We start from the raw sequence: 22,067 nt of genomic DNA, 5'->3' as shown, positions 1-22,067 counted from the left end.
TCGCGCGCTGACATTCTATTCAGCCGTGCGACCAGCGCGGGGATTAGTGTGGCTGACCCGGCTCAATATACGATGCATGTTCATATATAACTATTTACATAAGTTAATATATTTTTTTAAACACTCTATTCTTTTGGACAAAACACACAAACTTTGCGGATGGATCACGTCAATAATTTTCGTCATGTTCTCGTTTGTTGTGTTAAAAATACGAACAATAACTATTAAAACGTATTACAACAATAAACCTTAGGTTGAAGATACACTAGATACAACAATTCTTGCATACAACCTTTGACTTCTAGACTAAAAGCTTAAAATTCTGAAAAACTTTCATGGAGAAGTTCCGAAAAACATTTAATTTCTAAGAAGCTGTATAAAAAGATATTGCGGTAAGAAAAGGATTTTGTTTGCACGTAAAAATATTAAATCAAACATATTTAAAATCCATACCATCTGTCCGACTGATTTTTTTAAATATTTCGTTTAAAAAGCTCTCCTCTAGCTCTAGCTGTTTGCACACACAAGGTGCCCCGCGGTCGTTTTTTACTTTTCACAATTCAATGAACCGTATCCTTGTATTTTGACAAAAAGCGACGAACATGCCCCTAAGTGGATTATACCTTTGAAGTGATTTCACGTCACATTAATACCGCCTTTGTCTAATCGCACACAATACCGCTTGTTACGTAGGTGTTGTTCGCTATGAATAAAGTTTTTAAACTTTTTATCCAACTCTCGAGTATAAGTAAGGAATTTAGACATCTGTCTGTCCTTTGTAAGAACCCGGGACTACTGGACTTTTATTATTTCGTTATCAATAAAAAACTGACTAAGATTGCACCTGATTTTAAATATGCATTACTACAAAATTGCAATTTGAACTTGTCTGAATACGACATTGACATATTATTTTTTTTTAAGTTACTTAATTTACCAAATAGACTTACATTTTATTTAAGAATCTAACTTAACTATAACTGTTATGGTGTCTAGAAGTAGGTATATAGCGTTGCTAAGTACATTTTTATTCTAGCCATGAGAATATTTTGGATTTTGTCTGAGGGACTGAACACAGTCCTAACGACACGTGCAAAACAAACCCGAATCCGCGGCGACGGTCAATAAATCAAGCATTATTATACAGGGGCTTGTTCGAGTGGCCGTATTGTAGCTTTATAGATGTTATGCCATTCATTACAGGCCATTAAACGCATTATAACGCGTTCACCAACCAGCACTGACCTTCCCCGCCTCCCGAAGTACAGGAATTGCATGACAAAAATTGCCAATCCATACAAACTCATGTGTCAAGTAAGACTGGTTGCGTTATACCTCAGAAAGCTTTGTTTGGGCGCGATGCGACAAGCCATTCAGTTATCTGATAATAAATGGTGTAATGTTGATGGCAAACCCTGGCGGCGCACAATGTGCCCTCGATGATAGCTAAAGCAGACGCGTTTGGAAATCGCGCTGATTTTACTGTCAGCCATCTTTCATTCTTAAAAAAAGACTCGTCGATAGTAACAATGATTTATGAATGTATTTCGATAACTTTTTTTACGGTAAGAAAATATAGAGAAATATCAGTTAATATCAAAGCACAAAATTAATCACGTTTTGGTGTTTCCTAAATTTTTGAATTATAAATCATCCTGTGAATATTTTAAACCAGTTTTTAGTATAACATTGGGTTTAGACATTTTCTATTTTAGAAATAAGACCCAGAAAAATCATATGCATAATTTCTAGATATACTAGACATTCAAAATTGTAAATTAGACAATTTTACGTATATATGTGTTATTTTAAAAAAAGTGAATAAAGTAGCGTCTACACAATCCCTTTCCACGAAAGTCAGTTACGTTCATTCATAGAAAGAAAATTAATAGTTCGCGAGGTGATCGCATTCTTCGCTCGGGACTTTTAGAAAAGTTTATGGCGTGGAAATAACAATTTGCAGAACGCTCAGAGGTTATTGTGTCCAACAGAGGGCGTGACCGCGCCCGGGCCCTGAAAATGTTTTGATTTAATATCCAAATATTTACTTTTACCTAAAACTTCTTTATGCAATCCGTTTTGAATGGACAAGCCGTATCTGTAAGAAATGAAAGTAAAATGTATTTGTAAAAAAATTTACACGCCCCAAACAATATTGAATATAATTGAGATATTATGTGAGCCATTTTTTCCATTGGTTGAATTGAACAATCGTCATACAGTGGGTCCTAGGTACAATACTAGCGTGACCTTAGAATCATGAGAAAGTAAGTTTTTGCATTTAATAAACGCAGAACTTTTATATCTTAAGTCGTCGAAAATGATCCTGTCTATTTTCATGTCCTTCGAGTTAACTTTATTTAAGTAAACTTAAGTTGTTTATATGTTCATGACAATCTTTTTGTTATACATGTTAAATACTATAATACCTTTTTATACAAATATCCATATATCAGAATAAAAAAATTGAAGACCTTTGACAAAACTTATCATACTAGTGGCGCCACCTTTCGCAATTTCGGGATAAAAATGTAGATTTCAGTTGTCGTACGACTTTTTGACTATAGCGCCATCTACTGTTCTACAGTGGAATTAGCGAACTTTTTCTCAGTGCGATGTTTTTACAATAGATGGCGCTCTTCTTGACGTTTTGATTTCGTTTTTAAATGTTTCCGGTAGTGTACAATGTTTGATAGAGATGGCACAAGATGGCAATGTTTTAATTAGTAGAATTAGAAAAATAGTAAAATCAAGAAAGTTGTAAGACAGTATCATTATCATAAGATATTAAATTTCTTAAATTGTTTCTCAAATCTTCGGGTTATCTTCGAGTTGAAGTTGAAAACTTCATATGCAAATTCTACACTCACTTCCTTGTCGATACCCTTTCATAAAATCTGCTATTTCATATAAAAAAAGAAATTTCTGACAGGTACTAAAAAAGTTTTGATTTTATAAATTTACTTTTAATCATATGTATCATCTATTGGAATTATCTTAGTATTAAGTTACCGTCCCTAATATTAGTTAAGTGGGCATAGTATGAGAAATAATTACTTTGATGTAATACTGAGTTTACATTGCCTAAGAGATTAGCGTACTGTCAAATATAAAGATAGGTTTACATGCAAAGAATGAGCCGCTTGCGCCCTGTAATTAGCAGCCTCCGATAATGCCACACACGCGCCGCTCCTTTGTTTACGTCCGTTACTAATCGCTTTAGGAATATTTAAATGATCCCGCCGCCGCCGGAAGTCGTTTGATCTTCTCGTTTAAACATGTTTGTTGAAAATAATTGAATCTTTACTAATAATACGATTGTGTAGGTTGTCTAGTGATAATTGAGAAAAAGCATCCAACAATAATATAGATAAATTAATAATATCGCCAAATCTTTGCTAATAATAATTATAACACGCTGTACCCATGCGGCTTCACCCGCATGAAATTATAAAAAGTTTATTTTATTGTTTACATTTGTCATATTCTCAATTGTAAATGTCAAATATCAATTACCTTACTATGGCAATCTTGCTTCCATGATGTTGACAGCAATATTTACCACCTAAGTTTAATGGCGTGAAAATATATAGCCTAAAGCGTGATGGAAGTGTAGGGCTTTTTATTAAAAAAAAAATTTTCTGCCTAACAGATTAGTCACGGCATGGAACAGGGTTCCGGATAGTGTAGTGGCGGCTCCAACAGTCAACGCTTTTAAAAATAGGCCAGATAAACTTAAAATATCCGAGCTATACAACACACACGCATCAGCTAACTAGCTGCTAGTGTGTTACCCAAAAATAATAACAAAATTATTACTAAGAGGCTCTAGCCTACGTAAGGGTTGAAATAAATATATCACATTTAGTTGTACTAAACTAACATTGAGTTATATTTGGCATTACAATGCAACTTATAATCAATCGATATGTATAAATAGAATGGTACCTACAATACCTAAAAATACGTAGTCATGAAATAACCGACCAGAAGACTTACCACAGAAGTTAATGCGTCATAACCTGTCTATATATCCCGGTACGTAGTTATCAATGAAATGACGCATTATATTATATTTTATTGTATTCTATTTTTTTTAATAACAAAGATGTTTTATTTGTTTATTAATATTTGTCTTACTTCTTACTAAAATTAAAAATGCGATGATTAATAAATAATAAGAATCTAGGATGGATGGATGGATGTTTGTTAGAGTTGTCTAAACGGATGAATGGATCTGGATGAAATTTGCTATAGATGCAGAGGATGGTCTGGGAGAATACATAGGCTACTCGTTTTTTTTTAATTCCGCGCAGACGGCGTCGCGGACGAAAGCTAGTATATGATAAATGTAATTACGCAATAATTGCGAATTTACCAAGCGCGATGTACAATTACATTGAATAAGTATTTGTAGTTCAGTTACCTACTGTCTAATAAAACTTAACCAATCGATAAAATTGGTGGACAAATCATTTTGAAGCTCATATAGTTACTCTAAAATGCACCAAATTACTATCCTATTTACCGGTAAAACCTAAGCTTAACAATTACGGTGATAGACCGTAAAGTTGTGTTTATTCCGTGTTAAATCTTATAATATAGAAAAGGTAAAAACCTATCTTAGTAGATTAATTTTATAAATATTTTAATAGTATAAATGAAAAACAACCAAGTCCATCTAGAGTCATTCGAATTGACCAATCGTAAGTTAGTAAAATAGTTTAAAATAGTTTCTTAGTTAATTATTTAGTTACAATGTACAAATAGTGCGAACACATCTTCAATGTTCTATAACAGTGAAGCAGTCACAAACAAGTAAGCTTGTTAGACTCCGGTTTACAATGTGAACGATATTAACATGACAAATGGATTCAAACAATTTGATACAAGCTCGCTACAAACCAATACAATTTATTCACTAATTTAACGTTATTTGCAATAATGTTGCCTTACACGTAAAGTTATTATAAATTATTTATGTAAAAGTAGCTTTCGCTTGAGGTACGTTCGCTTGGAATTAAAAAAAAACTAAAGTCAGCCTATTCGTTCTTCCACATTATCCTCTATCATCTCTGCCAAATTTCATCGACATCTGTTCAGCAGTTTAGGCATACTCTAAGAAGGAAAATGTCCATAAAAATATAATTTTCTGTACACTTTACATGCCTACACTTTTGGTGAATATAATAAAAAGATATTTCTGTTTTTGATATAATTTACCATAGCAACAAAACTTACAATAATTAAAATAATGAGATAGAGGAAAATATTTACAATTTAATTTAGTTACTTACTAAAATTACGTCAATTTCCTCATTATTTTATACTAGCTGTTCTGTCTGCTGTCATTTATTCATTTGTCAAATTATCAATTGCAAATGTCAAAATGACATAACATGATGTCAAACCATGATAACCTTGCTTCATTGATGTTGGCAACAACTTATGGTCTCTTACCCACATTAGGGTTTTTATCCAAAATATTTAACCCTAAGTTTAACGGCGTGAAAATATATAGCCTAAAGCGTGACGTAAGTGTAGGGCTTTTTATTAAACAAAGAGTTAATCGAAAATATGCTGTGATTGCTGACATCTTAGGCAACAAAGAAGTGTGTGTTTACGCTTTATTATAATAGTATAGATTTACACAGTAACTAATCAAAATTGTTTAAATCATATTTAAATAAATTTGAATATTCATACTGTAGCATTTTCTGTTTCGAGAATTTTGTTAGTTAAGTTTCGTTATTTTCCTCAAACTTAATAGGATGTTCCCATTTCTATTTTATAATATGGTAACAAATAACGTTGTTTAAAAATAAAAATAAAAAGTTTTTTTTCGTTACAACAAACTCCAGCGAATTAAGAGTCAAACTCATCTTCTATATACACATAATAAAATTGTAGTGTCTGTTTATAATATCAAAATAAAATTTCCAGATTTTGGGAAGATGATGTATTTGCGTTGCTGTCAACGAAAATCGCATTGAAGAATTTTTTGTTTGTCTGTCTGTCCGCAAGCCGCGTTTGTTCCGGGTAATCTCTGAAACGACTGCGCCGATTTCGACAGGACTTTCACTGGAGGGTATCTGACATGGATAGGGGTAATTATAGCTTACTTTTTTAATTCCGCGCTGTAAAAATGGCGTAATGGGTGGCCCGAATTCGCGCTAACAAAGTTTGTGGGCGACAGCTCGTTACAAATAAAGATTATCATATAGCTCGTTATGCCGACAAAAAAAAATAGGACTTTAAATGCCACTAAAACAAGCTACAAATAAAATCTTACATACATCAACCTTAAATGTAGTAAAAAAGAAAACGTGGCAAAAGGGGGCAAGCTCAGCTAATGCAGAAACGACGCAGGCCGTTTCTGCGCTGGTTTTCAGCTGGCCCCTTTACACACAGATATATAAACACAAGTTGGGTGACTTAACCTTAATAGACATTAAAAAAGTAAATAAATAATAAAAAAAATCAGTTCAAACATGTCAGTTCACCTAAAATATATCACTATACTAGTATGAGCAGTATAATTAATTAGTGGTGTCTCACACGATCTCAGTGATATGCGTTAGCCGCAGCTGCGGTTCCTTGCCGCGGTGCAAAAATCGACGACTGCGGTCCTCGGTCGCCCGCCGACGACCCGCAATAACACTGTGCGGCTACCGTATGATAACAGCGTGAAGAATACTTCACCGCGATATTCCTGGGACGAAATTAAAACATATATGATGTAGAGTAAGAACCAAAAGATCCATAAACTATGTACAATATTTACCTATTCTGTACTTATACTCGTATTATAAATTCGATGAATGGATAAATGTTTGTTAGGGTTTGCCTAAACTATTTAATGGATCTCGATGAAATTTGGGACAAATGTAGAGCATATTCTGGAAGAACACATTGGTTATCGGACTTGCCGGCGAAATATTATTATAAAAAGGAAATATGTGTATTTTTGTATATTTTGAACCAACTCAAAAACTACTGTGTCGATTTAAAATAAGGTTTCACCATTAAAGTCTACGTTATTCCTAGCAACATGGGCTATACTTTTATAATATTTTTTAATTCAAAGGAAATCAAGTCGTGACCAAAGCTTGTGTTATATAATTTATTTTAATTATAAAACTATGTTCAATAAAAAAAATTAATCAAGTAATCGATAGATTAGGTGCATAGAAAATGTTTTTGTCTTGTTACCTTGTAATTAAAGTTCGGCTAAAGTTATGACTATTTAATTTGTTGTCGTCAGAAGTCATAGTTTTAAGACGTCATATTATGACGTTAAACATAGGATAACAATTTTATAAGCACTACACTACACTTGTTCTACGTACGTAAGTTTTCCTTAATTCTTATGACGAAACATGTGTACTTTATAGCAAAACATAATTCTTTACGTATTACAACTGAAAGTACGCCCCTATTTTTAGACACAGTTGTATAAATATTACTGTTCTATAGTTTAACTTAACATGTTCATATTTTGAAGTATATTAAGATACTAGTGCGTCCTAAGTTTATCTTATAAATGTAGGGGAACGTAAGGCAAGTTTACCTAGAAGTATTGCATCAGAACGGTACAGAAAAGCAATGGTGACTAATAAAGATCTACTTTTCAAAGAGGACGTAATCCCAAAAGTCCCGAGAGGGTTCATCTCAACGCGGGCAAGATCCGTTCCTGGGCCGGCAACGCAACAAGTGTGTCGACCGTCGCTGCCGGCTGTCGACGCCGCGACGTCGGGCATTTTTCCCGCGTTGGCGTCTTGGCACGCGCGGGGCGGGGCGCCACGCCCAGTCGAGCGTACGCCCCTTCGTCTTAGACCTAACTGCATCGCATAAATATCAACTATATCTTAGCACCACTCAGGGCTGTGCTCCTATCGATGAGACTTCATCCGATCCATCCAAACTTTGACCTACTGAAATAAGTTATATTCTTTTTCAGGTTAGGTGGCTTTGCCTATACTGTTAACTTATTTGCAATGCCACAAAACCACGCTGAAAAGTAGTAGGTTCTTGCAAATGCGACAAAATAATTTAAAAGTATTCTTCAGACCCGAGAATAGTGAGAAAAGAGCAAGACAACCGATAGTGTTCAAAAATGAAAAAGCTCATTATATTTCCTTGCCGACATTGGAACAAAACAAAAATATTTTATGGAACAAAACTTTTTCCCGTCCCGCTCGCTCGCGTCCAAAATTGCATGGGTGCGAGTAGGAGACGGACGCCTCGCATTTTCCCGGCAAATGAAGCGTGGCCAAACCACAGATTGACCGCAGAGAATGGAGGCAGCGAGTGACAGAATGGCGGCGGCTCAGTAGTGGAGAGTCGCGCGAGCGGAGCACACGCGTGCAGCCTCCGCGTCGTGACGCACGCGACGTCGTCATACCTGTCAGACGCGCAACTTGCGCTCCGTCATACGCGCAAAAAATACGACGCTCAATTAGGAAATCGACAGTGACGCAAATCGCGGGGAAATATAAATCGAAAAGCCCGCGCACAGCTGATATCGACAGAGCCTGCGTCGACGCAGCTCCGCCTCACATCCGTGCCGGTATGGTTTCGCTTTTCGACGATTCGCGGTAAAACTAACCAAGTGAGTCATTTAAAATGACGAAAGTTAAGTTGAAACAGAAGTCTCCAAGGCCCGTTCCCACTGCTGTGAGTTCAACGTGAGTTGAGGAAACAAACTACATAAATTTCTGTTTACACGCGCCGCGACGTACGCGCGCACGGTTATTTTATAACAAAATACTCTATAAACGACTGATTAATTTAGTACAATTGTAAACATCCAAAGATCTCAACGACTACTTACATATAACGTCAGTCGCATCGTAAGACTGTACAAGTGTGAACAATAAATAAGTGATAATTCATCGAACAATAAGGGGAAATTTTGTTGGCGCGTCGCCAAGGACATTTGAAGAGAAACATTTGAATAAAGACAATTACTCATCATCGCTAAAAACGAGGAGAAAGCTTATTCAGAAAACGCCTGCTTAGCCAAACGTGTTGATCGAGGACATTTCTCAAGAATTGTACGATAGCCAGGCAAACAGGCCCTTGAGTAATATTAAGATCTAGGACTACTAGGATACTAACCACGGACATATTAGATTGGATCATATACATTGACGAGCACGCAAAGATCAACAAGCTAAGCTGCTTAGCAAGGTGTAATGGTGTGAAGGATGCACCTTCCATACGAGTCGAGGGGCCGACGGCGCCGCGAGATGGCCGAGCTGGAGCCGTGGTGGCTGCAGTCCATCGTGGACGAGACCCTCGTCGAGCACCCGGACTTAGGTAAGATAATATACTAGTATCGACATTTGCTTTAAAACTTTCTCATATTACTGACAATTAAAAAATCCAACTACGGCACTGATATGTCGGATTAAACTATGTTGTTAAATACTAACATAAAGTACAGTCAGCTATATAAACATGTTTACATTTACAATATCTTTTATAGGCAATCAGTTTCTAAAATATGTATGGACTTATCTGTCAATAAAATGTATTCTTGGCAGGAATCATACGGAGACACACGTATACATGTTTTTGAAACTGATAGCGTTTGTGTACAAGTTTCTATAGCGTGATGAATGTATATATTTAAGCATCTAACTGTATATATGAAGCGTGTAAACCAATAAGAAAGTTATACTTTTCTATTCAGACTTAGTTTGCAGGACGAAAAACTTTACTTAAGTGATTTAAATAAGCATACACTTTATTAAGTTTTTAATTTAATTGTGTTTAATATTTTTCAATGTTACTTGAATATTAAACCATGAGATGTCGAGACAAGCCTGGTCAGTGATAAACCTTATTTTATGTACATATTTAAAAAAAAAATTTCTAACGAACTAATAAACAATCAACTATGTTTGCGACATACAATTCTAATTATAATTTATCAATTACTAGATCGTTAATTTCTTTTTGTTCAAATTAATGACAGCAAATTATCTATTTTTTTAATTTGCTATTTGCGTAATGTGAACTGTACTTTGGTTTGGAAATATCTAAAGATAGTATATTTAAGTAAAAAAATATAACAATCAAACTAAATTGAATACAACATTTAGATTTTACCATGGTTAGGAATTTTAAACATGATCTTCCCGTTTGATAAAAGACTAGCTGTTGCTCGCGACTTCGCAGGCGTGAAATTAAAAATTATAGCCTATATTACACAGATATAAATTACCTTACGTAGTTTTTGAGTTATTTCAATATATACAAAAATAAAAATCTTTCCTCTTTATAATATTAGTGACTCTTTTCTTTAATTCACCATAACATAAGTATCAATTATTAAGTCATTCAAACAAATTATTAGAATTGCTGACAAATGTTTAATTAGTCGTATATACATACCGACTATGTGACAGCTCGAGTGTATAAATAAAACTTGGTTTTACCCGTAAAACAAACAATGTGTAATATTAGTCCTGCGTACCTATTAGGAATCAGCCATCAAATTATGCGACATCTCGGATTTTCCAAACATCATAAATAATAAACAAAATTAAATTTAATAAAACTATTAAACTGAATTATTTGATATACATTTTATATTTTCATATTATTGTCTTATAGGAATAAATAAGAATGTAACAGTTTTTATTACGGATTAAAATAAAAAATACTTTCGACCTAGGAAAAGACATCAACGCTGTAAATAAGCTTATTAATTTCTTATCAATAAAATCACAGTATTGAAATATAGTACAAACAAAACTGACTAATAGACATGCTACCTTTGTGCCTACGTAGGGTTGATTATGTACTCTTTCATACATCTCTATCAGCGTTTGTATTTAAATTGAATCCGTTTCACACAATCCATCCATACTTTCAGTCTTCCTCTATCTTTGTAGTCATCTATATTCTATCTTATTATTTAAATTATTGTTTAAATTATGGTGATCTCTTCGCGTAACATAGTAAATATAAAAAACACATAGAATTTGTACAACTTATTTAAACACAAGTGTTGCTGACCATTGACTTTAGTGCCTTTTTTTCTTCATAGTTGAAGTGATTTTAAAGTGGGTTTTCACTGCTGGAGCTATTACACAAAAGCCGATTGCCATCCCTATCACTCAGTTTGCAAAAAGTGGGATAGCGAAATCTTTTTATACAGGTATTCAGTGAAAACCCAAGGTTAAACAATGTAATAGTTATTGGAAGTATATCGTAATCGTGACTTGTATAAAAGCTATTAATAGTAAATAATGAAATAAAAAGATTTGTTCAATCTAATTATATTAATATCTCATTCTAAATAACGAGAATATTTAATTGAATACTTAAGATTTTATTCATTTTTATTTTTATTTGGTGTTCTGCACACGAGGCTGGAATTATTTTCTCTAATTACTTACTCTTAGTTCTGCATATTGAATTTTTATTAAAGCCTTTTGTATACAATACGCGCGTTACAGTCGATTACAATCTGTTATCTCCAGAATCAGCATTGTTGAATCGCTTATCAGAGTGTTGACACCTTACCGATATTAGTTATACAACTTTAAAAGACCTTCAAATCTGTTCTTATATATTTGAATACTAGCTTTCGCCCGCGACTCCATCCGCGTGGAATTTAAAAAAAAATAGTAGCTAGTGTTCTTCCAGATTATCCTCTACTTCTATGCCAAATTTCAACCAGATCCGTTCAGGCGTTTTGGCTAGAAACTCTAACAAACATCCATCCATCCATCTAAACTTTCGCATTTATGATATTAGTAAGAAGTAAGATGTGATGTAGTAAGATTAATAATACTGTACGGATAATTTAAAAAAGTGTTTTAATTAAAAAAAAATCACTTCGTACATTTAGGAGATAAACATGTAATTGCGTAAATACCAATATAAAAAATTAACAATCTGCCATAGTAACAATGTCACGTGAAAGAATTAACATAACGAAGTCCTGTCTATCCGCTTGAGTACAACCGCGTCCAGTCTTTGTTTGATTCAATCAAATAAAGGTATAACAATTAGGTACAATCACGTACAGTCAACAGCGCGGATCCCCAGTACAGTCGCGTCTAAAAGCACTCATGGTAATGAGCTCATTGAATGTGCCCTAATGAGGTCACAGGCTGACAGGGCCGATCTAGAGATCTATATTATGTTAGGCCTGTGTTCCCGAATTGTTACATCGGCTTACAAGTACGCGTAATTTAATTAAAATCACAATATCAAGTATTTACATTTAGTTAATATTCACATAAAAAGCATTATTGTTTTTAACTTAAATACATACCGAAGACATTATCTATCAGATTGAGTGAAGGAAGTGTATTCGGATATTACGGCTATCAGAGATGTAGAGCAGTACGTACTGTGCCGATCCTCCTCAAGGCTAATGATGTCAGGGTCGACGTTGGATCTGAGTAATTGATAGTACGCAAAAGATTAATAAAAATATGTATAGACATTACGTAAATATACTCGTAAAATGACTAGAAACTCAGATAAGAATTCTATTAAGAATGTTGACGTAAATCTATTCGTAGGAATTTCCGATAGTATTTTAATGTTCTTATTAACTACTACGTTGATAACGTAAATCTGTATCTCAGCGGAATACAATTATTTTATAAATAACCTTAGTTTTATTTCCTAGAACATTAGCTATTAATGTTCATAACTAAGAAATCGTTTTCAAAAGAATTGTAATGGAATTTGTCACTGACGCTATAATTTATATTATAGAAAGTAACCCTTACTAAATTATATCTAATCTAACTAATGTTATAAATCCGAAAGTTAAGATGAATGTATGGATGGATCTTTGTTAGACTTTGATGAAATTTGACATAGATGTAGAGCAGAGTATAGAAAAACGCATAAGTTACCTACTTTTGTTTTTTTAATACCATTCGGACGGAGTCGCGAGCAAAAGCTAGTCATAAATAATTTCAGATATTATCGAGAAAGTTAAAGTTTGTACCCAGCAATATAGTTCGCAATTTAAACCTTATTAAAACCCACTTTCAGAAGTATTAGTCTCAAAAACATATTCTTGAATACGGCCCTGCTATCGCATACAAAATTCTAAAATAATACAGTAACGTACAGGGTGATTGTTTTTATCAATTAATAATTTAGGCAAAGAAAGTTAGATGAGACGTGCAGTCATCACATCAGAGCACCCTTTATCACGGCGTAACCGCATTCCTTACCCGCACTTTGCGGCCGTATAATTTGTACGTAGCTTCCGTAAATAGAGTAACCACAGTTATACTATTAATTTTTTTATTGTTTCCCGTTACAGTTTAGTCTATTCACATAGTTATAGTTGAATATAAATATTAATTGAATATAAATCTAAATGTTCTTAAAAATCAGGATAATACTAAAACGATGTCCGCTGCAATAATGCTACTGTAATGCCTGTTTAGAAACAAATTGTCGTCCTTGTTATTTCCACAGAGAATGAGCGAGATGTCAATATTGTAAAGTCGGTCGTTAGAAAAGGAAAAGATACGCATAATGGAAAACCCTATACACAGAGTCAAACGTCGTGTTTGTTTACTAGTTTTTACCACCGCTGTTTAAATACTATTTGTTTGACATTACTTAGCGTAGGAAAAGCGACACGTGTAGATATTTTAAAAAATAATGTTTATAATCGCTTTCTACACATGTTTTTTTAGTTTCTGTATTGTCTACGAGGATTTACAAGAAAGGTGATCAAGGAGTTGCAGTTGTCTACGGGCGTTATTAGTCTATTTTATTAAAAGTTCCACTACCCGGTTGCCAGCTATTTGAAACAAAATCTTTTTACTGTTTACAGCGTTACCGTTTGTTGTGATGTTCTAAAATCTATTTCCAAATACAAGGTAATACTAATCTGGGTTCATAGATAACGCATATTTTTATAATTTATTATGGTCATTGACTCTATTTTGTATTATAACAAGCATTGCCACATCGATAAGTGACACACATACGTACATAAATGTTTTTCCTCGTTCAATCAATTTTATGGCGCTTCCAATTATATGCATACTAATTTGATAAACTGTCGATGCCGAGGTGTTGTGACATAAATTAGTGCGTATTATAAACGTTAAACAAACATATAACAGGTGTTCTCTTAACACGTTTAAAGCGGCAGAGATTTTTCTGTTCTTTCAGTTCCTGCGGTGTATCACAACCTTTATTTTATATATACATTTCTTATTCCCACTGTAAGCGAGATACGTACCAGTTCTTTTAGACCTGGTTTTGCATTCAACGTGTTAAAAAATCACATTACAAATACCCCAACATAATACCAAAGTGCTGAATCATCCAATAACGATAGACAAAATAGAAGAAAGCAATCCTAAGGAACAAATGTAAAAGATGAGCATTTTAATTCCTGATTATAGCAAAAACTGTGCAATTTACTACTTTATTATGAGAGTAAAATGTCGCTAACAAAACATATGACAGATACAAATTCCTCCTTACACCATTTTCATCCAATTATACCAAAAATCCTCTAAAAGATATCTCATTTGTACCTGCTGGTTTATAGAGTTACTCATCGTCTCAATCAAGAGATCACAAACTGGATACGTAGCCATTAAACTATACCTCACGTCACAGAGTAAAAAAACTCGTTTCTGAGTCATCTGCACTTTCACTTAATGATAGCAGCTAACGATGAAAATTAAATAATTTAAAACCTGACATGAAGCAGTCGTGGCCGAGCGGTTAAGGCGTCTGACTAGAAATCAGATTCCCTCTGGGAGCGTAGGTTCGAATCCTACCGACTGCGAACCTTTTTTAAATTTCTCTGTCAAAATAAATAAAAACAAAACTTACATTTATCGTAAACATATTTTTTGCACATTTTTCTGTAAACCTCATATTTATGCTTTAAGATTTCCTTGCCAAAAGAATTTCGTTACAATTATAATAAACTAACTTACACCCGCGACTGCGTCCGCGTGGAATTAAAAAAGAAAGTAAGTAGCCTATGAGTTCTTGCAGACTATGCTCTACATCTATACTCAATTTCATCGAGATCCGTGGAGCCGTTTAAACTACAAACTCTAACAAACATCCATTCATCTAAACTTTCGCATTTATAATATTTAACTATGATTACGTTATTTATGTATATTTCATGTTACCAGACCATTAAAGACATAGTTTTAAAGAAGATTAATGATTAATTTCTTTTCAGTTCGTACTGGGAGCCCTGACTACATGTGTTCAATGCTGCCGCAGCATTGGCGCTCCAACAAGACGCTGCCCGGCGGCTTCAAAGTGGTAGCTCTAGGAGAAGTGGTGGACGGCACGCTGGTTACCGTCCGTGCAGGCAACGACGAGAACATAACCGCTGAACTAAGGAACAACACAGCCGTTATGAAGAATAGAGTAGCCAAATTCAATGATTTGAGGTTCGTCGGGAGAAGTGGGAGAGGTAAGAATATTACGTATTTTTATATAGAAAAATTATGTACCAATATAAATAGTATTGTAACTAGCTTCCGCCAGAGGCTCCGGCCGCGTGTAATTAAAAAAAAAACTAAGTAACTAGTCTATGTGTGCCAGAATATGCTCTACATCTATCTAAATTTCATCGAGATACGTTCAGTAAATTAGGCTACAACTCTAACGAACATCCATCCATCCAAACTTTCGCATTTATAATATTAGTAAGATTAATATGCAGAGTACAAAAAAAAACTCACGAAACAAGAACATTTATTAGTATATACTATTAATTTTTTTTATTTCTTTTATTACCATTACATTTCAAAATGTCATCATAAGTTGTTAACGAGTTAGTAACAAGAACAAAAAAGAATATTAAATAGGTGTAAAAAATCGGAACCGATATATGTCAAATATAGATCAAGAAGCTAATTCAAGAATGTCCTAGCAAGCCAATGGGCCGAGAAATATCAGACGTAACGCAACCGATCGCACGCCTATCCGGTTTCAGGTGCAATATTCGGTGCACGAGACCTGATTGACAGCTAATACTTAGGGCTGGCGTCCACTAGACGATAATTCGACTCCAATACTATCGAAAATATTATCTTACTCACTACAATTTATTGCTCTAAAATACTTTAGCCTTTTTACGATTTCCTATAGTGTGTATAGATTTTTGACAAAAGAGTAAAAGCCCCGTAAAAACATAAGGGATCTTCTTTTAATTCTTCTGTATCACATCGCTTACTGAGAACAACTTTTTTTATAACTACGTAAAATGTTGATCCCGTCGTATATTTTAATTGATTAAAACTTTAGAGCAGTTTAAGAAGTCAGTACATAGTTGCCTTAGTGAGTAGAAAAATATTAATTAAAATAAATAAATAAAAATAACAACCACTTACAATAAGCCCATATTAAGGATGGTATAAGTATCTAAACCTAATCAGATCATCAGCTGAAAACGCCCCTAGTCCAACTCAATATTCAATAGACAGAAAATAAATTCGAGTTTATGTTTAGTTAATGTAATTTAATATTGAATTTCTATCAAATTTTCAAATTGAAACTTGGTACGCAACTGCAGGCCAACGCAAGAACCGCGTAAAACTTTCCCCGATGCATTGGTATCAGAGAGGTAGGATTTTAATTCCCAAACCGCAGGCGGCAGTAAACGACGTTCGTACTTTACAGTTCCATTGTGTTGGCATACAACATATTACAGACCCACATGCACGTGTAAAACTGATGTCAGGCAACAGAACATTCCGCGACTGGTCATCTCACGGGTATAAAATACTATTATTGTGTTTTACCTATACTTTGTACTATTTCTTACATTACATATATAGTTCTGTAATTTTACATCTGTATGTATAGACTAGCTATTGCTTGTGACTTCGCCCGCGAGTAATTACAATAAAAAACAGTAAAAACATAGCCTACGTTACTTAGTTATATCATAGCTTTTTAATGGTGTAAGAATTTTTTTAAATCTATACATTAGTTTTTGAGTTATTTTAATGCATACAAAAATTCAAATCTTTCCTCTTTATAATATTAATATAGATTTAGTTACTTGGTCTCATTGGTGTACAATGATAATTTTTATTAAGTTCAGAATCATGCATAAAGAAAACAAACTGACATTGCTATCATCAAAATATTACAATTAAAATTTCGTTCATTCTATAACTACTTAATTATTTTTTTTAACTAATAAAGAATTCAAATTACATTAACATTCTTAGCAAATGACATTGTGTAATAACATTAGTAACAATTAATTAATGAGATAGAGCCGTTCCACAACTAAACTCAAAAAAATACGTAATTTTCACTATTGCATTATCTATAAAGGAAATATTTGTATTTTTGGCTTTTTGTATTGAAATAACTCATGTACTACTTTACCAATTTCAAGAATTCTTTCGCCATTAGAAAGCTACGATATATCTGAGTAACATAGGCTGTTTTATCCTATTTTTAATTTCACGCGGACGTAGTCGCGTGAAACAATCTTTGTTTTAGAAACTCCTTGATTTCCTTTATGTTAGGGGTTTTAGAACATAAAAAACCTATATTGATACATTGTTTTAGTGATGTTCCTATTTCATATATCGATGACCATAATTAGGCGTGTAACTAAATACTGGTAATATGTGGAGTTAGTGACGTGGTCATCACAACAGCGCGCCGCTAATGCGACTTGATTTGAGCGGACAGCCCGGCTCCGAGGCTCGTTGGCTCGCACCGAATTATCGATACCTGTACACATTGATGTTATTTATTTACAATCATGCGTTGAGACAAGTTGAATGTCGAATTGGAAGACGGTAAATGTTATATTGCTTTTACCCGCGTCTTAATCCGACTATGTTCTAGCTAAGCCAAATTTCATCGAGATCCGTTAAACTTTTTTGAAAATACATAGTTACAAACATCTATATATCTTCATCAAACTTTCGCATTTATAATATTGGTAATAATATGATTAGTTTATTTATTAAAATAAACAAGAAGTCTAACTGACTTTATGACTGCAGTACCCTGAGACGTTAGTGTTTTGTTTCTGTTGGCAACCAACTCTTTTCATAAAATAAAGTTTTTTAACTATATGGCAATAGTAATTGTACGTCGAAATATAACAAACACAGACTTCTACTGCCGTAAAAAGTTTAAAAAAAATCACGTGATGAGTTGTCATTAAGTTGAACACATAATTAGGCGCGAGTGGCCGCACGTAAACGGCATGACCAGAATGCGACCAAATCATTTTGTGTAGCGGTCGCCGTACTATTACGCTCCATTCTAAGCTTTCATACGTTTTTTACACTCATTTCGGTCATCTTTGGTTGTTGCCTCGTATACTGTAAGTTGTACTTTTATATTACGATGTTGAAATATTTTTTAAGTAAGAGTAACATTATCTTCCTGTTTACTTTTGATACATAGATGTAAAGATAATGGTACAAAATGCCAAAATAATTGTAACAGTAATTGTTAATTAGCAAAATGTGTTTTTTTATATATAAAAAAAATCGAAAGTTCAGATGGATATGTGTTTATTAGAGTTTGTAGCCAAAACTGCTGAACGGATCGATAATTTGGCATTGATGACTTGGACAGTTTTTTTTTAAATTCCGCGCGGACGAAGTCGCGGGCGAAAGCTAGTCTATAATATAACTATGTAATATGGTATTAAACGAAGAAAATCTGTCTCTTATTTAATAACATCATATTATTCTGGTTCGTGCATATCTAATTTAGTAAAAAGCGTAACAATAACAAAGTATTTGATGTTTATCTTTTATTAGCAAGAGGTTGTGAGGTGTTTCCCGGTATTCCCTGATGATTTCAACTAACGGTTAGGCCAACTTAAATGGCGGCTACGTTTGAGTGCATAAAAATATATCAGATACTTTAAATATAATAGAACAAAAAATCTTTTTATTAAACTATTTATTTTGAACTTAATGTAACGAGGAGATCTCTCCTTTTGGAATTTTTGTTAGACAATTTTGTTAGCTATATTTTTACGTAACATAGGTTTGACTTATACTAAAACCTAATAGAGAAAACGTTCAATTGAACATTGATACTCGCAGGCTTCACTCCTTGCCCTCAGTTCACGCTCACCGCAAACGATTTTCGTGAAAATCGTGTCATAGCGAAACTTATATGTCTGAACGTGAACCGTCGCCTCGCAAATGTCACTCGGGATTTACGTTCGATCGTAAATCAAGATGGCCGCCGCCCCGCGCCCCCCGTCCCGCACACTTGCGCCCGCGCACAATAATTGAATATTTCACGCACCTCTCTCAACACCTCCAGAAGACGGTCGTCGGAATACAATGTTATGTTTATTGCTTCGCGCGTATTGTGTTAGGTCCTAAACTGTTGATGACTGATCATACGAAATGCATTAAGTTTGATGGCGATTTTAAACGCAATATTTCACATCGTTCGGGACACGCCTTTGGCGTTTAGCGGCTGGCGGTTTATGATGATTTGTTTCCGTATTGAACTGCTGCTCTTAGAGTGTTGCTTTGTAATGTTTGAGAGCAAGTAACTATGTAGAACATCAGTAGAATTAAAAGGAATGGCGAATGAACGCCAGATAAATGTAAAGTTAATACTTTCGAAAGGCTTATAACAAAGTGGTTTTATTTTATTATTTATAACGTGGAGGGAAAGTCTTAAAAGTACGCAACTGTCTCATGTATTTTGTTTGATACACACGCACGTTCATAATTTTAGTTTCGACGCCTTCACACGTCAGGCGATTATTATCAGAACATTTTTGTCCATTTTAATTAATAAACAAATGTTATTTAAAAATAACAAAAGTAATCGAATACAAACGCACAAGCGATATGTCCACGGACCAGTCTTGACTCGTTCAGGAAATACCGACCGCTTGATAGTTTATCAGTATCGGTGGGAACCGCAATTGAAATTTCGTTCCGCTCCTATCTATTTGTTAAAAATGACAATTCATAATTAGAACAACATTATTGGAGTACGAGGTCAATGTGTCATTTGTTATTTGTATATTTTTGTTATGTTCTTTAAAATGTTTATCGTGTTTTATTTAAAATTAAATTAAAGCCTTTAGTACAAAGGATATTTACTATATAGTGTTCTAAGTATAGAATATAGAAAAGGAATGTGTAATCGCATTCGACTAGACGAAGCTTTGAAATCAATCATTCGCACTAAATCGAGAGCGCGCTCTACACACGAATTATCTGCATTAGACATGTTAATCCACTCATTTTAACTGTAATTTTATTCCGTATTTATCGGTGCATTCATTACTGGCGACCGCAAATCGGACGCCCAAAAAGCACTCTATTTTCCACCGTGCGCGCGAGCCAGCCCGTGCGTAGCGCTTTGCGCGGGAAAATGCCGTTGCCCGAGCGATATGAAATATTTAGACACGTTCTTATATCCAATATGGCGTCGAACATTTCATAGAAATTAATAAATTAGTTACAAATGCAGCTACATACATACGCACAAAGTTACTTTTATAACTAACTTAACTCATTTGCTTATTAACTCAAAAGTGTATTTTAAAGTTAGTGTCTAAAATAAGAACCATTGTTTTTTTTCTTCTGACTGACAGGTCTAAAAATATTTGTTTCTACTTAATCAAAACATAATGCTTGCTAATAAAATTAGGGTTATTGAAATGTCATTTTTAAGTTGACCTATAAACTTTGCGTGTTGTTTAAGGTCAAAAATTTTATTAACTTAGACACTATCACATGTAAAAGGTGTGAAAGCTAAGTTTTTCCTTTTTTTTGCGACTGAATGGCTACTGTTTTCCTTGAAGAGGTATTTACAGATTCACCGGGCTTGTGGCAGAGCGTAGATGTCGCTTAGCCTAAACCTCGTTAATTCGTCAATAGTTAAAACTAGTTGCTATGACAAAATAATTAAGTACTTTTTTTAGTATTTAGCTATTTATGAAATTTATTTGTAAGTGCTTAATTACTTTTTCTTTATCGTTATAATATTTGTTACAGGTAAAAGTTTTTCTTTGACAATCACGGTGTCAACGTCCCCTCCTCAAGTGGCAACGTATCAGAAGGCAATCAAAGTGACAGTGGACGGACCCAGAGAGCCGCGCTCCAAAACAAGTAAGTTTCACCACATGCTTTTGACCTTTGATAAGCATAGTATTATTGAAATTTAAACCTTTAACTAAAGTCTTAATACATGGTTTATTAGAGTTTGCCGACTAAACGGCTGAATTGATCTCGAGGAAATTTGGCATAGATGTAGCACATAGTCTGGAAGAACACATAAGCTTAGTGGTTTTTTTACGCGAAAGGAGTCGCGGACGTGAGCTAGTTAGAAATAATTTACTTCTTAAAAATTATACTCTCTTGTATGTATGGATCTCTTTTATTTCTGACATATCTCGTATTATTTTCATATAACTAATACATAAAACATGTCATCCAATTAAAAATTTTAATTTATTTGTACAAAAGTTAATTCCGGATGCATTACAAACAATAGCTCGGTATCGAATGAGTAGTAGACACAAAACCACATATTAAAGTAAACATACGTCCATTTAAAACATATTTATTTTGTTCATTTACATTTCGCATCACTATTACTAATGCACGATAATAATTATCAACATTAAATGAAAAACTAATTTGATTGGACATGTCACGAGCCGGCACCCAATTTGTTATTATTCGATGCACTGTTGCAAAAACCGCAGGAGAGACGTAAACAATTAAAATATTCTATATTTTACTCCGCGGCTTCACATAAATATATTATAATCTGATAGCAAAATCTATAAATATACGTAATAAACTGAACCAAATCACATCGCAAACAATATCATTAAATGAACGACATTTCGGAGTACGAGAAAAAAGCCTGTTTAAATAAAAATGCAAATCATTGTCGTGAAATGTTTAACTGGTAAACGGAAACTAGTACTTTATCGTTTGATTTCAAAAGTTAAATAATAAATAATAAACTTTATTTCAAGCTACACTTTTTTTGCTCATAGTTTGTTAGTAATAGAAAAAACTTAATACCTATGTTAGTCACACATACAT

The 22,067-nt window shown here is 33.9% G+C and overlaps 1 protein-coding gene and 1 non-coding gene across 2 annotated transcripts in view; both read left to right on the top strand.

Moving 5' to 3' along the window:
- Window positions 1-8,323: 8,323 nt before the first annotated feature.
- The window catches only part of LOC106110722 (runt-related transcription factor 1-like), a 16,860-nt gene continuing 3,116 nt past the window's right edge, over window positions 8,324-22,067 (top strand). The window contains exons 1-3 of the mRNA XM_013292618.1: window positions 8,324-9,321; window positions 15,215-15,454; window positions 21,006-21,119. Of these exons, the coding sequence (XP_013148072.1) occupies window positions 9,210-9,321; window positions 15,215-15,454; window positions 21,006-21,119 (466 nt within the window). The 5' untranslated portion in view covers window positions 8,324-9,209. The remainder of the gene's footprint in view (window positions 9,322-15,214; window positions 15,455-21,005; window positions 21,120-22,067) is intronic.
- Window positions 14,722-14,803, top strand: Trnas-aga. The gene has a single exon. It is a non-coding gene; the product is annotated as a tRNA-Ser (tRNA).

This window comes from Papilio polytes, unplaced genomic scaffold (genome assembly GCF_000836215.1).
Source record: "Papilio polytes unplaced genomic scaffold, Ppol_1.0 DF824191.1, whole genome shotgun sequence".
NCBI classification, from domain to species: domain Eukaryota; kingdom Metazoa; phylum Arthropoda; class Insecta; order Lepidoptera; family Papilionidae; genus Papilio; species Papilio polytes.
The sequence above is the reverse complement of the archived record's forward strand: the minus strand, read 5'-3'. Positions and strand labels throughout refer to the sequence as shown.